General features: G+C 34.5%; 1 protein-coding gene across 3 annotated transcripts in view; it reads right to left on the bottom strand.

Moving 5' to 3' along the window:
- The window catches only part of POLK (polymerase (DNA directed) kappa), a 56,761-nt gene that overhangs the window by 20,219 nt on the left and 14,440 nt on the right, over nucleotides 1–22,102 (bottom strand). Inside the window, exons 1-5 of one of the 3 annotated variants that reach the window (XM_014549870.1) lie at nucleotides 16,075–16,146; nucleotides 14,101–14,278; nucleotides 11,862–11,981; nucleotides 4,883–5,035; nucleotides 533–664 (exon numbers count right to left, since the gene is read on the bottom strand). In XM_014549870.1, coding sequence (XP_014405356.1) covers nucleotides 533–664; nucleotides 4,883–5,035; nucleotides 11,862–11,918 — 342 coding nt within the window. In that variant the 5' untranslated portion in view covers nucleotides 11,919–11,981; nucleotides 14,101–14,278; nucleotides 16,075–16,146. Of the gene's footprint in view, nucleotides 1–532; nucleotides 665–4,882; nucleotides 5,036–11,861; nucleotides 11,982–14,100; nucleotides 14,279–15,428; nucleotides 15,539–16,074; nucleotides 16,247–22,102 lie in introns of those variants that run through there. The other 2 variants (XM_005858045.2, XM_014549868.1) reach the window with 2 other exon arrangements.

Genomic DNA, 22,102 nt, shown 5'->3' with positions numbered 1-22,102 from the left:
TTTCTTACAAAGTCTTTGAAGGATTTTCAAGCTTATTAAAAGCTAATCAAAATAGGTGAATTCTGCTACTGTTTTAAAAACACTGATTAAAAAAAATAATAAAAATAATAAAAACACTGATAAAAAATTATTCAGAAAAGAGGTTGAAATTAATGACTTGAGTAGATTTTGTAAATTATAAATATCAGGTGATTCCAGAAGAAAATGTACAGTGCAGATTAAGGGGGAAAAAAAGCTAAAGTTAATTTAGGTTATTATTAGAGCAATTAAAAGTTTTCTGGGGACATGAGAGTTTTCTAAGCAGATTAAAAAACATGTGAAAAAAGAAAGAATTGGGAAATAGAAGGGTGTATTCTGGATACCATATACAGTTCAGTTATTTAATATATAGATTGAATAAGTGGTAGGAGGTGAGACTAAAGGGATAAACTAAGGCAAAATTCTGATGTGTGAAGGCATGTGGACTTGACTTCATAGGTGACAGGAAGTCAGTGAAGGCTATGCATAAGTAGGGGTGAGACATTAGACTTACCTCTTTACTCACAGCTCGGTATTTGTCAAAGTTTGGAGGCACTATAATAAGTTGTGGGCAGAGCCTTTTAGCAATAAATCCTGGCATGGCTGCACGAACTCCAAACCTCCTTGCATGGTAATTTGAAGTACTCTGAAAGGAAATGGACCACTTGGGAATAAATATACAAACCAAAATGAACATATTGATCGATACATTCAAAAGAAACACATTACTGATGTGCATTTTCAATTCAAGGATATTTCTTTTTTTTTAATCCTCACCCGAGGATATGTTTATAGAGGGGGAGAGAAGAGAGAGAGAGATCAATCGATGTGAGAGAGAAACATAGATCAGTTGCTTCCCATACGTACCCTGACTGGGGACTGAACCTGAAACCTAGGTATGTGCCCTGACTAGAAAGTGAACCTGCAATCTTTTGGTGTACAGGATGATGCTCCAACCAACTGAGCCACTAGGCCAGAGCTCAAGGACATGTCTTTTTTAGGTCACTGTCTCAAATCAAGCTTTTATTTTATCTTATCATAGCATGATGACATCATGACCTTCTCTCACTGCTGCCTCCATATTTATAATAAGACACCAGGTAATAAGCAAGACTGTGATAATAAAAAGGTTCCCTTACATTTCCAGTAACTAAACTTCATTGGTTTTAAGGCATACCCATAATATGGTACTATATATCAAAGTCTGGATGATAGTGGGTGAGCCTATATAATAAAAGGCTAATATGCAATTTGTCCCCTCGACCAGGAGTTCGATGGGGAGTTCAACCGGCAGTTCGACCAGGAGACGGGGCCGGCCAGCCAACCACCCACGGCCCCTCACCCTAGCCAGTAATAATAGTAAAGTATAAATGTAAAGTAATATTATAGTACAAATAGTATAGATGTTACATGAAAGTAATAATATAGAAAGTAATAGTATGGCACAATAGTACAGATTTGGAATTTGATCTATTTGAGATTTTGGAAATTTTTCATCTAGAACAAAAATCAAAAGGTCTAATATATGGTTAGTCAAATTAAGTCTCCAAAATGAAGTGATAAAAGCTTAAAGGAACTTTAAAAGTTAATTTTATTTCTTAAGGCTTAAATATCTTTTTTGGTGAAAAAATTTTGACTAGGAGATGGAAATAAAAACTGAAAATAAAAAGAACATTACTAAATCTTACAGATGATATCTGACAACAGTCTCTGATAATATGGTAGATCATAGCACTACATACAAATTTATCACAAATTAAATCTTTTTTTGGAACATTAAGTGAAAAGTCAAAGAACACAAAACAGGATCTATCAAATGGAATCATTATTTCACAATAATAACATCAACTTCCCATTAATTACTTTTTAAATGGCATTTAAAAAATCTTGATAGTACTCAAAACTACGCTAATCCTTGGTCAGTGTTCTGGAACAGAAAATGCAGATGGCACTAAAAAGACAAACCAATGTTTTAAATACAAATAAGTCTAAAGGGATCTATATAAACGCTAGACCTAAGGTAGAGCAGAAACCAAATTTTAGATATGACTTCCTTTAACTTTTAGGTTTGTGGTAGATTATAAATCATAGCTACAAAATTTTACAGTTCCTCCTATCAAAGGTGGGTTCTAGTTCCTCATACCAAGTGACTTGCATTTTGACATGCTTTGACTCAAAGAATGTGAGGGAGTGAAATTATGAGTCATGAAGCCTAGGCATTATGAAGTCAGCAGCCTTTGCATTTGTGGGATCTGCAACCTACATGGTTAGAATATTAAATAATAATGCACCATGGGCCCTGGCCTGGTGGCTCAGTTGATTGGAACGCCATTCAATACACCAAAAGGTTGCAGGTCTGATCCCAAGTTGGGGCACATACCTAGGCTGCAGGTTCTATCCCTGTATCTCTCTCTCTCTCTCTTTCCCCTTCTCTCTAAAAATCAATAAAAAAGACATATCCTTGGGTGAGGGGTAAAATAAATAAATAAAATGCACCAAGAGAGGAGAAAGCTGGATGGCTGGAAGCCATTCCCACCACCTCAGTCAGTTGACGTGCCAGGCATGTTAGTGAAGCCATTCTGGATTTTCCAGCCCCAGCTACATAGCTCTAGCCAGGTAGAGTAGAGATTAGCCATCCCTATCATATCTGCTCAAATTACAGAAACATGAGCCAATAAATGGTTGCCCACTAAGTACTGAAAGGGTTCACTATGCAGCAATAAATAACCACTACAGGGTCTAAGTTCTAACTACGAGTACTAACTTAAACATTTAAAAAATCCTACAATTCGTTAAAAAAGAATTCCAACTGTAACAGATTGTAATAATAAAAAGTGTATCATCACCACCATGACTGTATAGATATTTTTTAAGAGTTTATCAGGACAAAAACAATTATGCTTCAAATTTCATTAGAGGAGAAATCTATTAGGTCAACATACACGGGGAGTAATCTTTGTTTAAATGTAACAGATAATCATTTTGAATTTGAAAACAAGCAATTTTTAGGAGGATAAAAATTATAGGAAAGTAAATATTTTGTGAATTTAACAGTGGGGTTATCTTTTTAAAAAAAATATATTTTATTGATTTTTTACAGAGAGAAAGGGAGAGGGATAGAGAGTTAGAAACATCAATGAGAGAGAAACATCGATCAGCTGCCTCCTGCACACTTCCTACTGGGGATGTGCCCGCAACCAAGGTACATGCCCTTGACTGGAATCGAACCTGGGACCCTTGAGTCCGCAGGCTGATGCTCTATCCACTGAGCCAAGCTGGATAGGGCAGTGGGGTTATCTTTAACATGACTATGGTATGTGTGTATGTTTGCATGGGTGTATATATACACATATATGCATACATACATAATTTAATATACATAAGTATATAGTATTATATAATATTAATGAAATTAAATATATTTTTTCAAGTATTAGTTGATTTATGGGAAAGGTGAGTATCCTTTCAATAAACAGTTTTTAGACCAGGACTGTTAGTTGCCTGCATACTCATGGGAGCAGAGATAATGAACAGATTATAGTTTTGTATAAAATAATAACGTAGTAGGAATTAGGATATATATATAATTTTATTTTATTTTTTGTTAATCTTCACAGGAGGATAGTTTTTCCATTAATTTTTTAAAATATATATTTATTGATTTCAGAGAGAAAGGGAGAGGGAGAGAGAGTTAGAAACAGCAATGATGAGAGAGAATCATTGATCTTCTGCATGCCCCCCACCTGGGACCGAGCCTGCAACCTGGACATGTGCCCTAACTAAGAATCGAACCGTGACTTCCTGGTTCATAGGTCAATGTTCAACCACTGAGTCACTCCAGCCAGGCTCCATTAATTTTTAGAGAGAGCGGAAGGAAGGGGGGAGGGAGGGAGAAAAAGGCGGGGAGAGGGAGAAAGCGAGAGAGAAACATCGATGTGAGAGAGATACATCAATTGGTTGCCTCCGCATGCACCCCAATCTGGGGGCCAAGGACCTGCAACCCTTCGGTGTGCTTGCTGATGCTCTAACCATTGGAAAACATATGTGTGTTTTTTTAATTGTCTGAAGTTTTACATATGTCTCCTTTTTCCCCGATTGACCCACACACACACGTGTGGGGTTTTTTAAATACAAAAATCCAACCATTCCAGTTACTATTAATACCCAACACATTTTAAGCTACATATAGTTATTCTGGTCTTTACCTTCTATGGTTAGGGTGGAAATAAAGAAGAGCAACATAGTAATCAGAAAAGCAAAGATTCCAAATCATGGGAAAAGCGACTTAATTACAGTACTACATTAATGAAATATGTTACTCTAGAATGGGTTGGCAAACCTTTTCTAGATAGTAATTACTTAGGCTTTGCAGTTCATATGATCTCTGTTGCAAGTACTCAACTATGTTCTTTTAGTGTAACAACAATAATAAATGAATGGGTGTGACTGTGTTCCAGTAAAATTTTATTTACAAAAGAGGCAGTAGGCTAGATTTGGTGCGCAGGCCATTGCTTGCAAAGCCCTGCTTTAGAATAACATTTTTCCTTTTTCTTCTAAGCTAGAACAGTTACTTAAGAAAAATATAATTTGCAACAGAAAGTACAATGCCACTCTACCATTTACCAGGTTTGGAACTTTAGGGAAGTTATTAAACATCTCTCTAAGTTTGTTTTCTTATCTGTCAAATGGAAACAATAATTTGTACCTCAAGGGATGTTGAAAGGATTTAGTAACTGAACACATAAAGCAATCAGAAAAATACGCAGTTAAGCTGGTAGAATTCAATAAAGTCTTTCCCCTGCATAAACCAGTAAGGCTTACTTGAATATATTATGAAGTTTCCATTTTGTGTTTACCTACTTACCAACATACTTGATGATCCTACAGCAATGGGTTTATCTTTCAATTCTGGATTGTCCCTCATTTCTACAGCTGCATAGAAAGCATCCATGTCAATGTGCACTATGGTATTGTTCAGATCCCGACTCTGTTCCAATTCCATTGCAAATCTGTCAACCTTAATTTTTAAAAAGTTAACATATTTTTGACAACATAATATTATAACACTACTAATCATAACATTAATATTTTACTAAGTATCTTCTGTCTCTATTCATCTATCCATCCATCTGCCCACCCACCCATCCACCAACCTACCTGTCTATATTGTTTATTAAGACTTATAATTATTTTAATTTTCACAAATATAGGCAGTCTGTTCTCAAATATCATTCCCTATCAACTCTTACATGTCCCAATACCCATAAGTATAAGAGGTACTTAATAAGTATTTATTGAAGAATAAACTATTCCAACTGCTTATATCAAATGACTCTGCTGTTTTATAAATTTGGAGAACAACTTATGTAACTAAAAGCTTCACTTTAGGTAAAATAAACAACTACTCCTATCTGATTCATAATATTCATATCTTAAAATAGCAACAAAGGAAATGAGCAACAAAAGATTATACTAAAGCATATGTAAACATTCCCTCTGTAGAACTGCTTTTATAAGGCTAAAATTTGATACAAATCAAATTAAAAATTTAAGGTGTAATTATTCTTTCATAAAATTTCAGTATATATGTCAAATATAACAGTAAAGAATCTTAATCTTTAAAGAATCTTTTTGTTTCTTTAGAGAGAAAGAGTTGGGTCAATAAAAAGAAATGAAAAGGGGTAGAAATAAGGAAAGTAGGGCAGTAAGAAAAGGGTTTATGTAGCAGACATACCCATTCCCAAGTGTTCCTTTTTTGCGACCTCTACCATAGAGGCTGAAAAAGCTAAATATGCACTTTCTCAGTCTCCCACCAGCTGGGGGTGGCTGTGTGACCTTTCTGATCTTCGACACGCACAAAGAAGTCAATAAAACCAGTAAAATTATGAGAAAAGAGATTAGAAAGCTATTGAGTGAGATGGAATACATAAAGAACATGGAAGAGTGGCTGGCAAATGGTACAAATTCAATAAATGCAACCGATTACTACAAGGATCAATGTCTAGCTGTATAACAAAACAATAAAAAATTGAGGGGAGCCCGGCCAGTGTGGCTCTGTAGTTGAGTGTCGACCTATGAACTAGGAGGTCAGGGTTCCATTCCCGGTCAGGGCACATGCCAGAGTTGCAGGCTCAATCCCTAGTGTGGGGGGTGCAGGAGGCAGCCGATCAATGATTTTTCTCTCATCAATTATGTTTCTATCTCTCCTTCCTCTCTGAAATCAATAAAAATATTTTTTTTTAAATTGAGGGAAAACAGCCATAAATATGTAAATGGGGTGATCTCCGGAATAAAAGCCATTTCCATCACGTGGAAATCCCCATGGCAGGTTTCCTCAAAGGTGGAGAGTTACAAGGGTATAATTTAGCTTTTCCCCTCATTGGCCTTCAGCCTTGCTACTAGCATTGCTTCTCAGCATTATAGTGAAGCTAGCTGCCCACTAGCTGCAGGTTAGGACTGCAACTTCTCTTTTAGAAACAATCACACTGAATCACATTTGTCTCTAGCAGTCATAGTAAGACTTCCTAGAGCAGGGGTCCTCAAACTTTTTAAACAGGGGGCCAGTTCACTGTCCCTCAGACCGTTGGAGGGCCGGACTATAGTTTAAAAAAAAACTATGAACAAATTCCTATGCACACTGCACATATCTTATTTTGAAGTAAAAAAACAAAACGGGAACAAATACAATATTTGTATTTGCATGTGGCCCGCGGGCCGTAGTTTGAGGACCCCTGTCCCAGAGGGTCTGATCCTATTTAGGCTGCAATCCACTGAACAATCTGCGGTGCTCTTTGCCTTCTTCAGGCTGTTTCTATGCGGAGAAAGCCCTTCCTGTCACAAAGCCTTTAAGTATCAGTTCAGATATTTCTCTGAAACTTAACTGAATCTCTGTCCTCCACACCGCAGAATTTAATGTTTCCTTATTAGTTTTCCTGTTCTTACTATGGCACTAATTATATTAGATACTAAATTGTGAGTTTAGTACCTAAGAAGAAACCTTATCTCAGATAAGACGGAGAAAGAACTTTAAGAAAGAAAGGGAGGGGGAAAAAGGAATAAAATTTATACATATATATATATTTCTGGTTAAAAAAGAGAAAGTAGTATTTGTAGAAAAATTTAGGGGAAGGCTGATCTCATGCAGTGAGACACCATGCCTACTAAGTGAAACTTTTCAACATTAATCTGATTTATTATCCAGACTTAAAACAACGATTCTTCCAGTTCAATTTTACACTGGAGAATAGCATCTTGACATTAAAAAAAAGAAATAAGCAAGTCATGGAAACTAATAAAAACAAAGATTTGAAAACTACTCTATATTAATCTAGAAAATATGCTTAAGATATGAGTCAACTGAGAATAACAGAGCAGCATCTGAAATATCTTAACCCAGAATCGTTGGAAAGGAAAAAGATAATAGAAAGCAAACTAAATGGGAAAAATTCTCCTCGGACTCATATATTAAAGATAGGGCGGTTTCTTCAGCAACCTACTGACTTTTCTGGGCTCGTGGCAAGTGTATAGTTGCCAAAAGGAAACCTCCCCACTGATGACTCAGACATTCCATTTTCCTTTACTATCTCTCATTAGTCACCCTTCTCTGAACTCTTTTCTATCAACATCTACCAAATGCCCACCACTGCTTTTTTCAAGTTTCTTCTAATGAAATCCTCACTCATGTTTTTCTTTCTTCCATTTTTCCTTCCAAATGACTTTCAAGTTTTGATATGAATCTCTAACATGTCTGTACGGTATCCCTTTTGCCACACTCGTGATCCAGTATGTGTCACAGAGGTTAAGAAGAATGGCTTTCGTTTGGGTCTCAGCTCTGCCACTAATTAGTTACATGACAGTGTAACTATCCTCTCTTCCCCACTTCCCTTATTGTAAAGTGGTAAGGGCTTAATGATATTACCTATAATTTTAAGAGTAGACGTGACATTTGCTATAGACGTGACATTTGCTGAGTATATTAAATGACAAGGATATATTTTAAGTGCTTCTTACTGTAAATGCATTTAATGGTCAAAATAATTCTGACTTAATGATTACTCCCATTTTATAGATAAGGAAACTAAAACTCAATAAAATTAAGTAATTTGCCCTTCATACAGCTGGTAAATGTTAGAATTAGACCTGGAAATCAGGTTACTCAAAAGTCTGTGCTCTTTCCATTATTTTATGCTACCCTAAAATAGACTTTTAAAAGTTTTCATCACTGAAATAAAGCTAGCGGTATGTTTGATATCCATATTATGTCTAAGTTTTTAAAATCCTTTTTCTATTACATCTAGGAGAGTATTTCAGAAATATTGTTTTTCATTTTCTTAATGAGCATTGCTCTGACAATTGTTGAATAAATCTGAGTTCATAAAATCAAGTGTTAAAATGGTAAAAATGCAGTGGTTTCTGTGTAGTTGCCATTTACTGTAATATGATGTCTGTCTATTCAATTTATGAACCCATGCTATAACAGGATGTTTTAGCAGCTACAAAAATGTGCCTTTAAGAAATCTAATGAGGATGGAATGGGGTGGGGAATACATAGAGAGGATCTGAATTAATATTATGGGAGTTCATGCCTACAGAGATTACTTACCTCAGCTTGACTGGCAATAGTTCATACTATCTTATCACACATAATAAAATCTACTATTCAGAAATTTTATGACTCTAAAATAGAAACACACTTCCTATGAAAACTTTTCTGTTCTCTCATAACTTCTAGACTCCTTAGGACTTCCTCAATCCCCTCCCATTTATACAACTTCTTTTAAAGGAAGCTTAACAAACAAAACAATTTAACAATCAACATAAAACACATTTCCTGTCCATTCCCCTTGCAAAAGATGCCAGAGAGCCTCCTGTGAAATAGTCAACTAAAACTGTAACAAAATCTGAAATTCTGTTGCACAACATATACAGGTATTCTCTATTCCTTGAAATTATTAGCATATTTTAAAATATGAGCTTTAAAAATAGTATGAACAGCAAAATATTATGTTGCACCACTCATTTGTATTATATCTTTAAAACTTAAAGATATTCGCAGGCTATAAAACTCACCAAAAAAAGGTCTAGAAAATAAATTGCATAAGGATTAATATCAATTTAAAAACAATGTTAATGTGGACAGAATAGAATTTTTAAAAAACTTGATAAAATGATGCTTAAATTTATTTAAAAGAATGCATGAGAAAAATAAAAATTTTTTAAACAAGAGTAGTGAAGGAGGGTATTAAATTATATTATTGTAATTTAATAATTAAAACTACATGGTACTGATAAAGGAAAAGATTCTATTGATCGGGAGAGTCCAGAAACAAGTCCAAGTACAATGAGAGTTTAGTATATAAACATGCCTCTTCAACTCAGTAGAGAAAAGACTCATGATTCAATAGTGATGTTGGGACAAGAGAATCATTATTTGGGGAAAATAATACCACTTAGGAAAAATATAATATTCACTATTTAAGAAAAAAAAATACTTCATACCTTACATCAAAACAAATTCCAAAGAGACTAAATATTGGAGTATAAAAAAATCTATACAAATACTAAAAGAATATATAGGCTTATTTGTGAGGAATAACCTCCATGCACAATACCTAAGTTAAGGAAATTTTTAAAAATACTGTTGGATTTGTTTATATAAACATTTAAAATTATATAGGGGGAAAAACCCTGTAAAATTAAAATACAACAAACTGGGAAAATATTTACAATAAGTGGCAGATTAAAAAATCCTTAATATCTGATAATATCTATAAATCAAGAGAAAAAAGATACCTGCTCCTCTAGAAATGAAGACAGAGGATATTGCTTTGGAATGCTAGTTGAACCCCCAAATCCATTCTCTCTCCCTTCTATAGTAATAGATTTTTAGCTGCACATGGCCACCCAGGTATATTTTACAGCTTCCCTTGCAGTTAGGTGTGACCGTGGAACTTAAATTCTTATAAAAGAATGTGAGCTGAAATAATGTGTGCAACTTCTTTTTCACTTGTGTATTAGCAAATTATTTGCCTTTAATTTTTCCTTTGTTCTTTCTTCCTTACTAGGGAGCTAATCCAGTTTTGTCAATCCTGGTAAGGATAACATTTTGAAATTATGGAACATGATGCAGAAACTGGTTCTCAAAATTACTATGGTGATCAGAACTACCTGACCAGCTGGGATTACTTACCTATTATGTGAGAGAGAAATAAATTCATATCTTATTTAGACCATTATATGTTTGGGTCTCTTGTGCCAGCTACTTAGCCTACGTCCTAACAGAATAAAAGAGAAACTGCCACAAAAAGGAAATATTAGTAGCTAACTAATGTGTAAAAAGACAATCACCTTATGCCACAGCATGGATGGACCTGGAGATTATTATACTAAGTGAAATAAGCCAGTCAGAGAAAGACAAATACCATATGATCTCACTTATATGTGGAATCTAGTGAACAAAATAAACTGAAGAACAAAATAGAAACAGAGGCATGGATACATGGAATAGACTGACAGCTGTCAGAGGGGAGGTATAGGAGCCTGCAAAAAGACATGTAAATAAGAATGATTATCAAGAAACAGAGGCATGTGGCTCAGTGGATAGAGCGCCGGCCTGCGGACTGAAAGGTCCCAGGTTCGATTCCGGTCAAGGGCATGTACCTCGGTTGCGGGCACATCCCCAGTAGGGAGTGTGCAGGAGGCAGCTGATCGATGTTTCTCTCTCATCGATGTTTCTAACTCTCTATCTCTCTCCCTTCCTCTCTGTAAAAAAATCAATAACATATATTTTTTAAAAAAAGAATGATTATCACAAGGATGTATAGAAAACAAACAAAAAAATTGGAACCAAGGTGGGTTAAAGTAAATAAATTATGGTACCTCCATACAGTGGCATGCTATGAAGCACTAGAAATGATGATTTGGTAGACAAATCATCTTTTATCATGGAGGCAGACCTCTTAACACAGAAGATAAAAATTAGCTTGTGCTCTGGGAAAGCATATATTTTTTTTTAAATGACACATTATAGTTTGGTAAAAAAGACATAAAATTTATGATCTCAACTCTATCATAAGAATCAAATTAATATTATGATTTTATCATTATGTTGTAAAGTGCTTTGTTAAATTGAATCAGATTTGATCAACAATAAAACTATTTGTAAAATTAAACTTTAGTTTTATTAGCAGAACCTTGACTGCTTTAAGTTGTCAATCTACCACATGGTCCCTGGCAGTGTAGTTCTTATCAAACTTTTCTCCTGAAATAACTTTTAATACCAGAGGAAACAAAGTATTTACTCCCCAAAGATCCTGAAGAAGCCAAAAGCCCCCAAAGTTTTAGAATTCTTGTGTTTTATTTTAAAAATTCATGCACATTAGACATTCTACCCTTTATGTGACTTTTTTTTTACTATCATACAATTATGTTTTAAATTACCTTTTAATTTAATTAGTTAATATGGTCCTCCAAAATCAGCATTGTAGAAAACATGGCACATTAATCCCATGGCCCTTCTGGCTGCCAAGTATGTATATAATAAAAAGAATATAAGCTCTAACTCTGCTAACTACTTGTCAAATAACTAGGCAAGTTATTTAACCTAATTAAGGATCCTTTTACTCGTCTGTTTGAAGAAGGTGACAATGTCTAAGTGTAGGATCTTTATGTAAAGCAGAGTAATTTTTACAAAGTATACATATTTGTTAAATTTTTGTTTTACAGTATAACGAACATTTTATTTACATTTTACCTTGTTTTTACTTATGACATGAGCATGATGCATTTAAACGGTCAATTCCTATTCTACCAGCTTTCACTTTCTTTAGCAAATAAATTAATACCTGTAATTGTGCTTTCCTTAGCTGCTGACTGGTAATTTGAGCTTTTTGTTGCATCATATTTTCAATTCGTTGGTTTACTTGCTTTTCTTTCTTGAGCTCATTTCCATAAAATCTGGACCCCTATGTAGGAAAGCAAAGCAAAGCATAAGAAAAATGTCTGAAGGAAAGCATCACTGTAGTGTAACCTGGAGGCTAAGAGTAAGAGAGCATCAGAATGATTAAATTCAAAACTTAGCTCAACTATTTCTAGCTAAGCGAACCTAAAATTAATCTTTCTGTGTCTCAGTTTCTTTATCTGTAAAATGAATTTATACTTACCTAAATGATAGAATTGTTGTGAGGCAGTACTAAGCACAGTATAAACCAAGATGAGTACGTATCTGCACTCAAAAAATAACAATGTGTCCCTAGACAGAATCCTTAGGTCATATCCAAGGCCTTAGTCAGATGGATCATCAGTTACCTCTGTCACTTTTACTTTAAAAGTATTTTTAAAAATTTAATGTTAGTCGTTAAAGAAAATAACTTTCAGAAAATTACCTATCATCCTATCACTGAACATAATAGCTATCTACTCATCAGGCTGATAGACATCTGGATTATTTTTACTTTTTGGTTATTATAAAAAATGTTGCAATGAATATATGTGTACATGTTTTGTGGGTAGACATGTTTTCATTTCCCTTAGATATGTACCTAGGAATGAAATCTGTGTCATATGGTAACTCCACACTAAACCTTTTGAGGAACTGTCAGATTATTTTCCAAAGTGGCTGAATCATTTTACAATCCCACCAGCAATGTGTGAGAGTTTCAATTTCTCCACATCCATGTCTGCCTTATTTATTATAGCCATTCTAGGCTATAATAGTGTGAATGGAATTTTTTTTTTTAGTTTGTTCTGGAATTTTTAAATAAAATTTATCTTTATTGTTGGAAGTATTACAGATGGCCCTCCCCCCCCAATTAACCCCTCCTCCTCAATCCCACGCCCTCCCCAGGCCTTCACTGCACTATTATCTGTGTCCATGGGTTATCCACACATACATATAAATTCTTTGGTTAAGCTCTGCCCTCCCCTTCCCTCTGAGAATCATCAGTTGTATGCTTCCATGTCTCTGGATATATTTTGTTTGTCAATTTATTTTGTTCATTAGATTCCGCATATAAGTGAAATCATATGATATTTGTCTTTCTCTGAATGGCTTATTTTACTTAGTATAATTATTTCCAGGTCCCTCTATGTTGTCTCAAAAGGTAAGAGATCCTTTTTTTATATATACAGCTGCATAGTATTCCATTGTGTAAAGCTACCACCGCTTTTTTATCCATTCATCTACTGATGGGTACTTGGACTGTTTCCAGATCTTAGCTATTGTAAATAATGCTGCTATGAACACAGGGATGTATATATCCTTTTTGATTGGTGTTTCAGGCTTCTTAGGATATATTCCTATAAGTGGGATCACCAGGTCAAATGGCAGTCCCATTTTTAATTTTTAAAAATCTTTATTGTAACTTTAATTTGCATTTTCCCAATGACTAATATAATCCAGTGGGACAGGAAAAAGGATGGCAGATCAGTAGAAAAAGGATGGATTATTTAATAAGTGGTTCTGGGACACAGAGAAGAGAGAGATCTGATAGGGACGTCTAAGATAACTGTAATATTCTATCTCTCAACCTGAAAACCAGGTTTATTTCTTTTTTAAAAATTGTATGATGAAAATTTCTACTAAGTCTCAAACAGAAAAACTGAGAGATTAGTACAATGAACAAATATACAAAATTATCATTGTTATTTAACAACTGTTAACATTTTGCCATATTACCTTGATTGATTTTTTAAGTGACCTGTTGTAAACTAAATTACAGATATAATGACATTTAGCTAGTCCATAGAGTCTTACATTATGCATCTTTAAAAATAAGGCTATTTTACCCTAGCTGGTTTGGCTCAGTGGGTAGAGCATCGGCCTGTGGACTGAAGGGTCCCAGGTCGATTCTGGTCAAGGGCACATGCCTGGGTTGTGGCCTTGATTCCCAGTAGGGGGCATGCAGGAGGCAACCAATCCATAATTCTCTTTCATCACTGATGTTTGTATCTTTCTCTCCCTCTTCCTTCCTCTCTGAAATCAATAAAAATATATTTAAAAAAGAAAAAACAATAAGGCTATTTCCCCACATAATCATAACATTTTTATAACTAATAAAGTGAACAATAATTCCTTAATATTATCTAGTATCCATTCCATCTTCAAATTCACCTATGTATTTGTTTAAGCAGGATCCACTCAGAGTCCATATGTTATATCTGCTTATTTCATCTCATAATCCTTTTAACTTTCAAAATTGTATCTACATTTTATATACTAAAATTATTTTTCCCTCAACTTTTTATTTTGGAATCTATAAACCTTTAAAAGTTGAAAAAAAAAATAGTACAATGATCACTATATGTCCTCTTCCAGATACAGCATTTGTTAATCTCCTGCAATATTTGGTTTCTTCCCAACATTTGGTGGCGTGCATGCGCGCGCACACACACCTTTTCTCCCCATTTCTTCCTAAACCATTAGAAGTAAATTGCTGTGAATATCAGCATGCATTTCCTAAGAATGAGGCTATTCTCTTAAATTTTATACCTTACTGCATGGATATTCATAATCCTATATAATAAAAGACTAATATGCAAATCGACCGAACAGTGGAATGACCGGTTGCTATGACGCACACTGACCATCAGGGGACAGACATTCAACGCAGGAACTGCCTCCTGGTGGTCAGTGCGCTCCCATAGGGGGAGGGCTGCTCAGCCAGAAGCCCTGAGCCAGGCTCACGGCTGGTGAGCGCAGTAGCGGTGGCGGGAGCCTCTCCTACCTCCACGGCAGTCGGACATCCCCCAAGGGCTCCCAGACTGCGAAAGGGCACAGGCTGGCCTGAGAGACCACCCTCCCCCTCCCCCAGTGCCCAAATTTCGTGCACCGGGCCTCTAGAATATAGATGAAACCAAAAAAGGTGGTATGAAGAAAATCTATTAAAGAATTCTTTCAGCCTTATCCGGTTTGGCTCAGTGGGTAGAGTGTTGTCCTCGGTTTGATTCTAGTCAAGGGCTTGTACCTCAGTTGCAGGTTCCTGGGCCCTGGTTGGGGTGGGTGCAGGAGGCAACCAATTGATGTGTCTCTCACATTGATATTTCTGTCTCTCCTTCTCCCTTCCACTATCTCTAAAAATCAATGGAAAAATATCCTCATGTGAGCATTAACAACAACAAAAAAGGAATTCGTTCATGGTCTTGGAGAAGCCATATATAGTTGACTGATTCAATATTTAAAGAAGCAAACATAAATCTTCTGCTCAGGAGAAACTACCATGAGCAAAATCTGTGCAAAGGCTAAGAGGCAGTTCATATAAAAAGAAATACAAATAGCTTTTAGACATATGAAAGATGCACAATTTCACTTTTCATAAGAGAAATACAAATACTACACTATGTTACCATAGACTGGTAAATCCAAAAGTTTAGTAACACACAGTGTGGACACATTGTGGCAAGATAATACATACCCTCATATATTAATAGTGGAAATGTAAATTGATACAACCACAATGGAGGGCTACTGGGCAATTCATAAAAATTGCACATGCTGTATCCGTTTGTGCTATCTGCATTTGCTGGAACAATTCCACTTCTTGGAATATCCTCTATAGTTACATTTGCACATATGTAAAGTTATAAAATACAAGGTTATTCATTGCAGTACTGGTAAAAACAAAAGACTAGAAATGACATATGTCCACCACTAAATTTAGATTTCTGACTGGTTCAATAAATTATATTATATCCACATGTAGCATAAAGACCAATGAATATCTTTAATTACTTACACAGAAAGACCTCCAAGTTATATTAACCGAAACAAAATAAAAAACACAACAATCACAATATTCTCCTCCTGGGGTTAAAAAAAAGGGCAAAAAAATACATGCATGATATTTTGCTTTTACATGCATATTATGTATATGTGAAGTAGAAAACGGGATGGCAAGAACAACTGAATAGAAAGAAGATTATTCCATGCCCATTCGTAGCTTAACAATGTTATATATTAAAATTATAATAAAAAGGACGTTTAAAATTTACTGATTATCATTTAAACGAAAAGTATAAAAGTTACTATATTAAAGACATTGAAAGAAACAAGAAACATACCTTTGTGGCTTCCATTATAATTTTGTTTATTTTCTCTTTATCTAATCCTTCCATCCCAGCTTTATTATCGTTAAGTCCCATCCTAAGAAGGAGATCATCTTTGTAATTGTCATTCTTCTCCTTTGTGCTGTCCATGGTGTAGACTTAATGTTAAAATGGCTTCTTTTATTACCTGAGAAAGCATACAAAATAAAAACTGCTTTTCAAAGCATTGATGGTGGGAGGGGAGGTAGACACTTAAAAGTTAAAACGATATGGAAATCAGCAAAACAAATAAAAAGTGATGGTAAAGAATGTTTAGCTATTGAGAAATTATCATTATTCAGCTTTTAAAATTACTATTCCAATATTATAGTACTCTTGGAGGGGAACAAGGAAGTAACAATTCCTGCAAGCTCTGTGCCAGTCACTATGCTCGGTGCTTTACACTTGAACCTCACACAGGAGCCCTGAGAGGTTATTACCCCCAATATAAAGAGAAAAGAAACGTGAGACTTAGAACATGTCTACTGACACACACTTGCTAATCAGTGACAACATCTGTGTTGAAATCCAGGTCTGAGTTTCAGACACGTTTTTCCCATATTAATACACTCTATAGGAAATAAATACATAACAACACTTCCTCTACTAAACATGTTTAATTAATAGCACTTTTTAGGTGCTGTATGAAGAGCTTTATTCTTATGGCAGTGAAAAAATAATAATCTATTCACTTTCAGGAAATTATTACATTTTACAATGTTTTATCACTTCCAAGGTTAAGAAAAATCTTTTCAAGTAATAATTCTTTAATATTTTTATATAGTTTTTATAATTTACCTTCACATACATTAGCTTTAAAAACTATTTATAATAACTATGCAAAGTAGATTTGGTTATTCTCATGTTAGAGAAAAGAATTCAGAATATCGGGAAGGTTAAAGGAATTGCCTATTATAATTCTGCTAATAAGCAAAGTAACTGTGATTTGAATCCAAGTCTTTTTCAAGTCTAATGAAGCTATCATAGCAAATAGGTTTTTTTGTGTGTGCTGAGAACTTTTAAGATCTCTTAGCAACTTTCCAATATGCAAGATAGTATTATTAACTATAGTCACCATGCTGTACATTGCATCCCAAGAACTTAATTCATTTTATAACTGGAATTTTTTACCATTTGACCACCTTCACCCATTTTGTTCCTCCCTCCCAACCACTAATCTGTTCTTTGTAACTATGACTTCAGTCTGTGTGTGTTTTTAAAAGTTCTGCATATAAATGAAATCACATAGTGTGTGTCTTTTTTTATCTGACTTATTTCACTTGGCATAATGCTTACAAGAAGACCTTATATCAATGTTGCTTCCATTTTTGGCACCGGCAAAGAATTAAAAAAATACGAAAGGAAATTTAAATACTGTGATTATTAGAGATAGTTCCATTAGAAAACAAATAGTGTACATCACAGTAGTTCTCAAACTTTGCTGTACATTAGCCACCTGGAGAAATTCTAAAACTCTTGATGCCTAGGTCATATTCCATACCAAATAAATCAGAAGGTCTGGGAGTAGGAACAAATACCAATATTTTTAAGAGGTGCCCAGCTAATTCCAATGTGCCCCAAAGTATAGGAACCACTGGTGATGTTTTTTCCTCAATGCCCAAGGGAATATAGATTGTTTTTCTATTTTTATCATTTGAATTTCTTCTCAACGATCACATTCAGCCTAATAGTATCTGATATTTTGCCTTATTCTTTAGTAACCCAAATACTTGTTTTTTTCTAGTAAAACAGGTAAATGTAATCCATTCATAATTTCCCCAAACCTACTGAAGAGAGGAGAGGCTAAATGCAGACATCCTGAATTTAAGTTGCCTTGTCCTTTAAATGATGAAATGTATGAAAGGAAAAGAAACATTTAATGGATGCTTATTACTTCACATATGGTATACTATTTAGGCCAAAATCTCTAAGAAGAATTGGTTTTGGTCCTTAATTAGGTCAGCAGAACTAGGCTATCAGCAATACTGACACCAGGAAAAATTGTGATTGTTAAAGTTAGTTTTCAGCTATCATCTTGCCTTGTTGATGCCCAGTTACCAGGCAATTTATGTCCAGTTTCATGGACGTAGGCTTACTATCATCTACAGGCTATGACTTCCAGGTTTGAACTCTAGTCCAAATGCATGTCTGACATCTCAAATTTAATATGTCCAAATTGATCTTCTCATATGCCTCTATCCTCCAAACAAGGCCCAGTTTCAGTCTTCCTCAACTCAGTTGAAGACAACTCTAATCCTTTCCAATTGCTCATGCAAATAACATTGTAACCATTCCTGACCCAGTTGTTTCTCATACACCCCATATCCAAACTGTCAGGAAATCCTGTGGGCTCAGCTTTCAAAATGTACTCTGAATTTACCACTTCTCATTATTTTCACTCAATTCTGAACTATCGTTACTATCTCTTCCCTGGATTTTTGCAATGGCTTCTTCAATAGTCCCTTGTTTCTGCTCTTCTCCTCCTATATTGAATTATCAACATAGTAGCCCAAATGATTCTTTTAAATCACAAGTTAGGTCATGTTATTCCTCTGCTAAAAACTATATAATGGCACCCCATATCACTCTAGAATAAATCCCTAATCTTTAAGAATCTGTATCCTAGTTACTTGTTACCTGTCTACCCTCATACTCCAATTTTACAACCCTATTTTCCTAAGACACTTAATGGTTAAATTGGTTTATTAATGCTTTGGGGACTTGTATTAAAATGTAAGAATATTTTGAATTTACATAATATAATGCTCGTTAGGCTCCATTAATATTCAAAAGATTCTAGTTTATATTTATCCTTTGGGAAATTAAGTTGCTTAAATTTAATTTCTTTAAATACTTACCAAATATATCTAAATCTAAGAAAAATTATTAGAGAACTGCAATAAACAACATTATAATAAGTTTTGGTGTACTTGGGTCACTATCAGTTTCTTTTGGTAATCTCATTTATGTGACTGTGGAGAGCCTGCTTTTGTTTTTATTATTTAGTATTTCTGTTATTTTCAAATTTCTAAAATCCCTCATTAGTCCTAGTATCTCTATTCATCGCATTAGTGCTTACTGAATTCTTTTATCTAGAAATCCATAAATTGAAAGGGGGAGCTTCTAGCAGAGGTAATCACCTATCACAAAGAATGAAGATTTTCCCTATTTTTCTGGGAGGGAGATTTAATACTACTTCAAATGACTTTAGGAGGGCAGCACATAAAGTCAGGGATTAGTATGGTGTCTGCTACATGATAAACTCAATCAATAGTAATTATTTAAGTTAAGCAAATTTTCAGAGCTGTGAAAAATCACTTGTGTTACTTCCTTCTCTTTAAGATAAAGAGACTATATAAGGGAAGAGGATACACTGTAAGCATCCTTGACAAAATGCCAAAGTTCACAGATCATACAGATGAATTTTGTTTCTTTTTCTTCCAAAGAAGTATCTGTCCTATGATTACTATGCACCATCACATATAAAGTCCCAAAGTCTATGAATGGATATAACTGACTTCATAAACGAAATTTTTAAAAAAATGGTCAAACATTTTTATGGCTTGACATTACTGAATAATCTGTTTCACTTCAACCCAGAAGCACAAACAGTAATGCATAACTCAAAGGAAAGAACTCTGGGTTCTTGTGGTTTAGCATATTGTTTAAAAGCACATTTTCTCTGGAAACATTCAAATTCTTCCCAGTCTGATTCTACCACTGACTACTCAGGCTACCACTTAAAAAATATAAGGCCAACCAATGTTTCGGGTGGTAGTAAGGATGGAAAATTAGAATTTTTCAGAAGAGATTCTAAAGAAGTTTTTGTGTGCTAGGGTTCGGCCTACGTATAAAAAAAGCACACAAAACTACATAAACAATATCATCAGCACTTAGCATATTGACCAAAGTCACCTAGAATTAATCTACCAGAAATTATACAACATATACTAATAGGAGAAAGAGAAGGAATAGAGCAGGAAAAGAAAGGAGATGGGAAGAGGAGGAGGGGGAAAAACTAAACTATAGGGAATTTCCTAGGTGGGGCCTGCTTCCTATTTCTAATATATTATAAATAACCAAACCAAATAATCCCCCAGAAAATCTATATAGGCTTTAAGAACAAATATTTTTAAATCCTCCAAATGTTCAAATATTTAATGTTTGAACAGATTAAGCACTGAGCACAAAATTTTAGATTGTGCTTAAATGTTCTTTTTACTATCTAAATTCAAATACAATAAAGAATACTACCCTAATTTTAAAGTAGTAATTTCCAAATTAATGTCTGACTTAAAATTTTCTTTTTTCAGTTTCTTCTAAAAAAATTTTTAATTTTCAAGAATATAAAAAACCACAACTCAAAGATTTTAACACATTATGTTCTCTGTTTCTCTTCAGTTACTTTATACACACATGTGTGCTCACATACACTCAAGCCATATACCCACAATTCTTTTTTTAAAAATTTACTTATTTATTTTAATCCTCACCCAAGGATATTTTTCCCATTGGTTTTTAGGGAGAATGGAAGAGAGGGGGAAAGAGAAAGAGAAACACATCAATTGGCTGTCTCCTACACATGCCCCGACCAGGGCAGGGGCCAGGGAGGAGCCTGCAACCGTGGTGCATGCCCTTGACTGGAATGGAACCTGGGACCCTTCAGTCCACAGGCCGATACTCTATCCACTGAGCCAAACCAGCTAGGGCTCCCATAATTCTCATATGATGGGAACAATGTATTTTTAGCTTTAGCTTTTTAAAAAATTTGATTTGAGAGAGAGAGGTAGGTAGGTAGCAAGAGATAGAGAGATTTGTTGTTCAACTTATTTATGGATTAATTGTTTGCTTCTTGTATGTGCCCTGACCTGGGATCAAACCCGAAACTTTGGTGTATGGGGACAATGCTCTCACCAACTGAACTACCCAGCCAGGGATCTTTAACTTTTAATATCTTTACAAAATAAGATGTATAAAAATTTTAAAATTACTTCAGAATGGATTATTTCATTTTAAATGTGCTTGTATCACTGAGAGAAATAACTGAAATAATGTTACCCCATAGACCCTAAACCAAGGAGATGTAAGGTAAAAGAAAATTCAAGTTTTCACCGAGGACATAAGGTCTACTCTTTGAGAACCATTGCACATATTCTTTTCAATTGCCTTTTTCCTTTCTGTGTTTTCTATTCATGTAACTTATTCCAAAGAAGAATGAGACAGAGGCAGTAAAAACAAAACAAAAAAAACCTACTCTTCTTTATCTTAGAGACATAAATTTCACTCTTATAGAATAATAAATTGAAACTATTTGCTTCTTTAGTACAGAATGGAAGATATCCTGATACAAAACACACCAAATAAAGTGTTGATCCAAAGGTAAATGACCCAAAGTGAAGTTTCTATTTTGATGATGAGTTGCATATTTTGTAAAAAATCTGGTGGGTTCTTTAACAATGAAAACTTTGTTTATATTCAGACATAAACACACTCAGGACAACTGTGATAAACTAAATTTACATCTTAAGAAGTTGATTGTTTCTTGGGATGTTGATTCATTAACAAAAAGGAGTTATGCTAAGAGGTTCTTTCTTTGGGTACTAGGTCAAGCCAGCAAAAATATTTACTTACACAGAAGTGATAATAAACAAACTACTTTTGTTTTGTTTTTTGTTGTTGTTTTTTTTTTACTTTTGTTTTAGTTTATATAGTGAAGTGCACAAAGCTTAAAGGATAGTTGAATGTATATGTTTTTAGAAAAGGAAGAAAGGATTTTTCTATAGTAGTTTTGTACTGTAACAATTTTTTTAAGTTTTACAACCTCAAATGTTACCATTTTAATATAAATTATATAAGAAGCCAGAATAATATACTATGATTGGAAAATTGAGCTATTATACTTTGTATCACTATACTGTGTTGTGTCCTACAGTAGTGGAAGAAAAGTATTTTTAAAATATATTTAATAGAGGAGAGACCAAGATGGCGGCATAGGTAAACACCG

The sequence above is a fragment of the Myotis brandtii genome, unplaced genomic scaffold (genome assembly GCF_000412655.1).
Source record: "Myotis brandtii unplaced genomic scaffold, ASM41265v1 scaffold115, whole genome shotgun sequence".
NCBI lineage: Eukaryota > Metazoa > Chordata > Mammalia > Chiroptera > Vespertilionidae > Myotis > Myotis brandtii.
The sequence above is the reverse complement of the archived record's forward strand: the minus strand, read 5'-3'. Positions and strand labels throughout refer to the sequence as shown.